The 8075-nt window shown below is 41.3% G+C and overlaps 1 protein-coding gene across 1 annotated transcript in view; it reads right to left on the bottom strand.

Annotated features, from left to right (window-relative positions):
• FN1 (fibronectin 1) overlaps positions 1-1137 on the bottom strand; it is a 56872-nt gene extending 55735 nt beyond the window's left edge. Inside the window, exon 1 of the mRNA XM_009285138.1 lies at positions 1082-1137. Within this exon, the coding sequence (XP_009283413.1) occupies positions 1082-1137 (56 nt within the window). The remainder of the gene's footprint in view (positions 1-1081) is intronic.
• Positions 1138-8075: the final 6938 nt, after the last annotated feature.

Here is an 8075-nt window from a genome sequence, read left to right as displayed (position 1 = left end):
CGTGCCATTTTGTGGAACATTTGGCTTAACAAAATGGCTTTTTTGGGGAGAGACAAACTTTACTTTTTCCTTTGAGCAACGCTGCCTGTAAGCTGATACTGCTCCATTCAGGAGAAATAATGTTCTGCACAGGGGAGAAGGTGAGGTGTAACATACGTGTACAGGTTGGAAATAGGAAACCCTAAATGATGTTTTATCTACTGCTGGTGACTCAAGGTTAAAATCTTTCACACCTCACTTGGAAAAAACGGTGTCGTTACATTCCGTTCAAAATAAATTTAATAGCCTCTTTCACTTTATTTCTTGCTGTCCAAAATCAATTCTGAGAACAAAAGAAAAGTGGAAAAAGAAATGCTAGGCTTTGAACCCCTTTAAGTATATGGGATCTTCAGCATGATGATCTAATGTAACCCTGCTGTATACAAATTTCGTCATCCTCTTTCCCCTGTCTTCTTCCCATAGCCATCTCTGCTGTTTTGGGGGGGTCTCTTTTCCCTAGTTTGAAGGAATACTGCAAAGCAGAGAGCATGCACTGTAATTGTGGCTCTCCAGCAGGAAGCTGCTAGTGAGCAAAGCACAGTGTGCCTCGTTCTGGTACAGTGCCTGCACCGGCACTCAAGTTCAGATCATATAGGAAGATTGTGTTGCTAACCATTTTTGTGCTTCTCACGCATACTCTGTCTCAGCAAAGGGATTATTCATCTAAAAGTGTGCTGTGGTTCCTGATCTATTAAAGCAACTCTTCAGACAAACGTGAGTGTGAAGTAGTCTACAGTGTTTCCAGACATCTTAAGCTGAACATCCACAGGTCTCCATAAAAGTTCTTCAGCAAGTTGAGCACCAAGCTCTATCTAGTTCCACTTACTGCAAACCAATTACATTATCTTTACTAAAATGCAAGCAGTAATATCTCACTTGGGATGAAGACTCTTTCAGTAGGCAGTGTACAGATCCAGCACATGCTTTGTCCAGGAAAGCATGTAGTTGTGATACCAGGTATCTATTTTCAAAGAAATTTCTATCCCTCTGAATGAGGAATGCCCACAGATCATTAACACAAGCTTCCCTGCTGAAAACTTACTGGAAATTGAAACCTGACCTGGCAATTGAGGTGAGCTGTGGTGAGCCAATTCCCATCTTTCCTAATTTTTATTTTTAGACAGTGAATTTTTTTTAGTTACTGGACACACATTATCCCTCAAAATAATCACAGAACTAAGGTGGCCATAGCGAGGGAGAGCATTAGCTTTTGAAGCGGGACACATCATCAGAAACTAGCGAATATCCGGTTTCTTAAAATGAGAGCCTGCTTTCAGAAAGCATTCCTGTTTTTGTGAGACCTAAGACGTGAAGCAAGGGGAAAAGCACGTTGTCAGAAAATGATGCTGTATGACTATTTATAACTGGGATGTACTTCACCTAGCCTGCTGCAAAGGAAGCATTACTGAGTGGAAATCAGTGGAAAAGAACAGTTTTCCTTCTAGGAAACACATATGTGCAATGAGGAGGCAATTTTAGGTCATTTTTCCAGTTGCTGTGTATAGGTCTTGGTCAAATTTTCAATTTCTTTTGTGCAGTATGCAGTGTAGCGCTGCTTCTGCACAGTGCTTGCTTCTGCATACACTTCCAGTGAATGTGTGAACAGGTCCTGCTGCCGCTACAAGCTACTCATTAAGCTCAATTGACATGGAAAAGGAAAGGGTAATGAGGAGTCTTCAAGTACAGGAGGATTATGATAAATAAAAATTGCTAGGGGAAACCTGCTTAAAATGTAAGAGCTAAGTACAGGTAATCTATAAGGAACAGGCTATGGTGGAATAAGCAAACATGAGGAAGCAACCAGCAGTCCTCACTGTGGAACAAGAGCCCATGCATGCTAGATGTTTTGCAAACATAGCCAAAGAGTGCTCCAGGGAGTTTATAACCTCTGTAGGTCTAGGTAGGTAGTACCTACCAGCTCTCTGCAGGCATTAGAGCAGGAGAGTCCCTGCTCCCAAGAAATAAGACTTTTAGATACATTTCCAGGATGCTGCTTTTAGTGATGCCCATTTCCAGCATGCTGCTTTTAGCGACTATTTTAAAATGGCATTTAAAAGATTCATATACTGGATATACTCCCCATGAAGGCTAAATGATCGACATTGACCTCATTTATGTCTGCTTTAAGTCCAGTTCATGTAATTTTGCATTGCACTTATGTCTTCAAGGACAGTATAAGAATTTACACAAAACTGAAAATGGAAATTTTCAGTCTTCAGAAATTTCCAAAAGTCTGGAAATTGAATGAGAAATACAGTGTTAGCAAGCGTGTGACTGTGTCTAATGCTTTCCACAGCATTAGTTACACAAATACAGGGATAAATGTAAGATTCTTGTTTAAGAAAACATTACTGGAAGCACACAAAACAAAACGATAATTTTCAACAATTCTCAAATTAGTTTCTCACATAGCCATCATTTATTAGCAGCCAGAAATAATCTTACAAGTCATATTTCAACACAATTTGGAACAGCCTGGTTTCAATTCTAAAGGAATCTCTGACAGTAATTATGACACAAACATATAGTAATTATTACATTGCATGCTCTTAGACTTTCTGAGATGTCTCTTACTTATTTCGGGAAATGGATGTAACTCCTTTGTCTGTCCTGCTGTCAGTTTGTCCCTCAAACTAACAGGAAATTAAAGGAAGATTCACCTGAAGTCTTTCTTAGGATGAGATCAGTTTGAATTTATAACCACCCTTCCGTGGTTTTTGCATCCAAATAAGGATTAAGAATGTTCTAAACCTCTGCTTTAGCCATGAGTATTCTGATTCACGTTCTTGGTCTTTTTAATTTTTTTTTTTTACTGAAATACTAACTTTTCAACTCTTGGTTAGAAAAGGCACATGCCCTTATAAGGTTCTCCTGACTTTTGTTGCTCCATTGTATTGCTCTGCAGATAAACCTCTCTACTAGGTTGACTTGATTTCTTTTGCTGCACACACTAGTGGGGGGCTACACATATGACTGGAGCACGATCTGTCTCTGTAACCATTCTCCTGCAAATTCCTATAGTGAAGAGGGAAGATGAATCAGTACAGAAAGGACTGAGCCAGGTCACTTGTTATTCTTTTAGCAACCTTAGAAGAAAGGCCACATGGGCTTAATCATCTCCTTCTAAAATTATCACTCATAGGAACAAGAACCATAAAGACAAGAGGTCAGGATTCCTCTCCTTGACATAGGGAGACCATTAAACACTTCCTGCAGTTCCCAAATATTTTGCAAGAACTCCTGTTGCGATCTGAAAATTTCTGAATCATCACAATTTCAAGTCTGTGGTTTTTGTTAGGTCACAGCAAAATTCATTTCAAGGCTGCTGAGGCTCTACTGCACAGTGCTTCATTCACTCCTGAGTGTCTCGTCCAGGAATCTGGAACATAGCTCTTTAAATGAAATTCATTCCTACTGCCAGTTAACTGCAACTTCAGCGGTACGTAACTTTATGCCGTCTCTCAGTGTAGGAATGAATTTCATCGTGTATAAATGGTCCGTAACAGGGCATTAATTATATCTTTGGCAGTCTCAATGGAAATTCCCTTTTCTTCTCCCTCCTCCCCAGTAAATGTTCAGTGTCATAAACGCAGAAAAACGCATTTCCTTTCTCTAGCTGTCCTTGGATTATGCTATTTAGTTTGGTTTGTTATTTAGTTTAGTTTGCCAGTGATGAGAAGTTCATAGCCACAGCTCTTGTTTTGCAGTTGGGTCTGCAGTACTGTCAGCCCCAGGTGTTTAGCACTTGTGAGTCACACCCTGCAAAATCAGGGGAACAGCTTTGGAGGGCAGGGGGGGAGAGATTTTCATTCTTTTCCAGGTAGAGGGTTTCTTTAGGGGGTTTCAGGTTGTTTGTTTGTTTGTTTTCCTGATTCTTTAAGGAGGTGTTTGCATCACATACAAAGTGATTTAAGAGTGGAAACTGGGATTCTGACATGCTTCTTGATGCCAGAACTTCAAGAAAAATGAGAACTCTCATGAGACCCGTGACAATGTGAATTGGCAGGCAAGTAGCATGTGGCAGACCCTCCTTCACAGGAGAAGCTTTTGGAAGGGCAATACCAACTTGAAAGAGCTGAAAACATGTTCTTCATCACATTTTGAGATGTTTGGTGGAGATTTTCACAGATGCTTGGAATCCTGTTCCTGTTGCCTAAATCCTTTGGAAATCCCAGCCTGACACCGTGCTGGGGATGTTCTGCAGCACTTCTGGGAACTTGTCAGGGCAGCTCTGGAAATCTGAATTGGCGTTTCAGGATGTCTCATGAGCACCGTTGAACGGAGCTGTAGGACCTGGCTTGGGACACCAAGCACAGTCTTGCCAGCTCTTGAAAGAGATGTCATTCTAGGCAGAGTTGGAACTATTTTGTCTTAATGAGGGATGTTCCATCTCCCCAGTTGATGTCTGCCCTGCTCAGAGGAAATCCCCCTCTAACTGGCTGCTTGTGCCACTTATTTTCCTCCTTTCAGAGGTTAAGCAGCCCCCAAGGACCACTGCAGGGAATGGACGAGCTGTCTCCTCCTCCAGCTGACGGCCCAGCACTCCTTGCATGGAAGGAAATGGAATCCTGCAGCTGCTCCCCAAAGTAAAGATGAGAGAGCTCCAAAAGGCCCTGAAGCGGGGCCACTGGGACAAAATGAGCTAGAGAGGATTGCTGCAAGGAGCCTGGGCATCACGAGGGTTTGCATTGCTGAGCACAAGGGTGGCAGATCACCCATCAGGAGCCAGAACCCCCCTCTACAATTAACAGGGGAGAATTAGCAATGCCTGCAATTGTGTGCAAACCTGTACACATTAGGCATGGACAAAGGAAGGAAAAAAGTTATGACAGCTGGAAAAGCGCAGTTTCTTATGACTGTTATTTTCTTCTTAAGTTTTGCGTTTTGGCCAAAATTCTACCCAGTGGTGGTGATGGGGGAAGGCTCCTAATTCCAGTAGCTGTTTTTATTTAGTCATCACGGGTTTCTAACAATAATTTGACTTTTGAGTAATAGAGGGGTTTTTCTTTTAATAGAAGGACAACAGTTAGTTGTGTCCATGTTGTTAGCATAACTTGCATCTCCCTCAAAGCCCAGAAACAGAATTGAAACCCTCCCTTTTTCCACAGCACTCTTAGAAGTACTAAAGCAAGTTAAATAATGGTGATTTCACCACCAGCAGCATGAGGTGAACTTGGCCACAAACCCTGGTGTTTGAGTGCAATTGCTTTTATTCTCTCCCAGAGAATATGGCAAATCACACCGAATCTTGTTTGGTTTTAGGCAGGCCTGGTCAAAATCCGGAAATAAATGCTAGTGCCGGGTTGAGCTTGGCTTGCTGCGAGGAAGTTGAATACACTGAGCAAGCAAACAGCTATTTATTATGATGATTATGGGGGAGTGCGTAACGGGTTGAAATTGAGAGTCACAAAGGGCTGAACAGAGCCAGGAACGTCAAGAAGGAAAATGTTTTGGCTCCAAGCTGAAGTTTGTCCCCTGTTTCCTTCTTACCCCTTCCACCCAGCCTTACATGGAGCCAAGGAGTGTGGATAGTTCTTTGCTGCCAATTTTGAAGAGTTGGCTTTTTTCTTTTCCTTCTCTTACTATTGGTAACCTGATTTTTTGGCTGCGCTCTCAGAGATGAGAGAAGCTCTCACTTTCACTTGTTTTTCAGCCCTGCCCAGAAGTTCTCGTTGGCTGCCTTTTATACTTTGCAGCTTCTGGGGAAGAACTTGGGTCTTCTCCCTGTCTTCATTCTCACTTTATTTTCCCTACTCTTCCATCCTCTCCCTTCTGGTAGTCCAGGTCTCCTGGCCAGCAACATGTTCCTTGGTTTCTGATGCATTTATTTTAACTTGGTTGTTTCTGTGGCCCAGCAATAGTGTCACTTCTCCTGTGGGACTTTCCCAACTATTTCTCTTCTGTGGGTGGGAATCCAGCCCAGAGAGAGGCCCAGAATAAGGCATAAGGGCTGTTTCTGACTTACTCAAACCCTTTGTGGAAGATGAGCTTCTAGCAAGAAATTTTAGTAAAGCAGGCTGAAGTTTCATTCTGTGTCAATCAGTCAACTCATAATTAGTCTGAAGTCAGGGCCTCTTACAGGTATGATTCTTACCTAGGGAGCTTTGCTAGTGGGGAATTTTGGCCCTATATAGGTGTAAGTATTGATAAGATTTTTTTCCTCCCAAGTCACTTCTGTTGGAAACCTCTAACTGTAGAGTCAGGCTGAGAAATGGAGCTACCTCAGTCCTATGTCTCATTGCTTAACTGTTTCTGGTGTGGCTTTACGTTAAAATCTAGATGTGCTTTGATTAATTTTTGGTTGAAAGCTGGACCTCATGGCAAAGGACTTCCTATATTGACTCAGAAAATTTTTGCTGTCATTACTCCTTTGAATTAATTCCTTACTTTAAAATGTTGACTATAGTGGGCTAGACCTTTTTTTTCCCCTGGCACTCAAAACTGAAAATAGTCTGCATATGTTTTTTGATTATAGTCCTTGTTCTGGTTTTGGGGTTGCTTTGCAGCTTCGACTGGCTTGGAGTTCATATTTTCAGGCTGTACTGAACTACCTACCCATGAAATCATACAGATTTGGAGCTGATGCTTTCCAACAGTCATCACTTAATTCTTTTACCTTTCTGACAGTATTTACAGAGTTTGCAGTGTTCCTCATTCTTGAGATGATGAATTATTGTGGTAACAATAAATATACGCTGTTTTCATAGGCCATTTTAGATAATTCTTTCTGCCATCCATATTGATACAGTCACGCCAAAGGTGTTTCTGTGTGCAAACAAAAGTTTTATCACTGATAGTATTTAGCCATTTAAGTATGTATGATACGCTGCAAGAGGTTTTCTGCTGGGACATCACAAGTGAAAACAAGTCAGTTTGCCCAGAACAAGGAGTCATGCCCATGTTCTAGGAATCCATTTCACTACTTCCAAGCGCTTACACACCGATTTAAAGCGTCAAAGTGTTTTGCAGGAAAGCTGGTGATTCAGATACATCTCTTCTCTTGCAGAATTCTCCTCTCAAGACCAGCAAGTGCCTTTGGCTGGTGTGTGGGGAAGGGATGTCATTGTAATTTAACCTACACTTTCTTGTCTACACCTCTCCTGTAAAGTGATAGGAGCACTTTAGGCATGTAATGGATGGAAAACTAAATCCCTTACATGATTACAATGAGGTGATTGCAGTCCAGCCTGTTGAACTGAACAATGAAATTCATGTTTTTCATAAAAGGAGCAGGATTTGGGCCTGTTAGCAGGTTGATATAAGGACCTTCCGAACTGGGTAGCTGTCAGGATTTCCCTTTCATAGACACAGAAACAGAGAAAAAAAGGGGGTTTCAAAGGAAAGAAAACCCTAAATAGTTTGATACAGTCGGGAGAGGAAAGCTTCTCATTAGGTTGTCCAGGATAGCTTCTGGCAACACCAAAAAAGCTGAGCATAATTCTTAAGTGAAGTAGGAAGTTTTGCAAAGATGCATCGTATCTTGTGGTCATATGCTAAAAACAAATATCCCAAAGCTCTCAATGATGCATCTGGTGTTTGTACTCATTGAATATGTCCCAATCCAGCCATATCTATTGGAGACACATTTTTGCTTAGCCGGGTCATGCAGAAATTAAAGCAAACATTACTTAAATACATATAATCAAATCGGGGTATTAATCTGGCTAGATTAGTATAAACCCACTTGCTGTCCATTCCATAGCTGAAAGATTTATAGGGGCAGGTAGCAGCTTCAGAGTCTGGAGATATGCATTGCTTCTGCATTTGATTATACTCTCCAGATTTATACACAATGTGGAAAGAGATCGTAGCTTACTTTCCAGGAACAGCATTCATATTTTCCATACAGTGCGTTAGTATAAAATGCAGATTACATGCACATTAAATGAAGGGAAAGTTTTTGACAGTATGTCTCTTCAATTAGTTTATAATCAGAAATAGTGTGTGTAATATTGAAAATAAGTGCTACACATGGCATTTATCTCCTGACTGACACTTCATAGAATCATAGAATCATTGAGGTTGGAAAAGACCTC

The sequence above is a fragment of the Aptenodytes forsteri genome, unplaced genomic scaffold (assembly GCF_000699145.1).
Source record: "Aptenodytes forsteri isolate BGI_AS27 unplaced genomic scaffold, ASM69914v1 Scaffold264, whole genome shotgun sequence".
Taxonomy (NCBI): Eukaryota; Metazoa; Chordata; class Aves; order Sphenisciformes; family Spheniscidae; genus Aptenodytes; species Aptenodytes forsteri.
The sequence above is the reverse complement of the archived record's forward strand: the minus strand, read 5'-3'. Positions and strand labels throughout refer to the sequence as shown.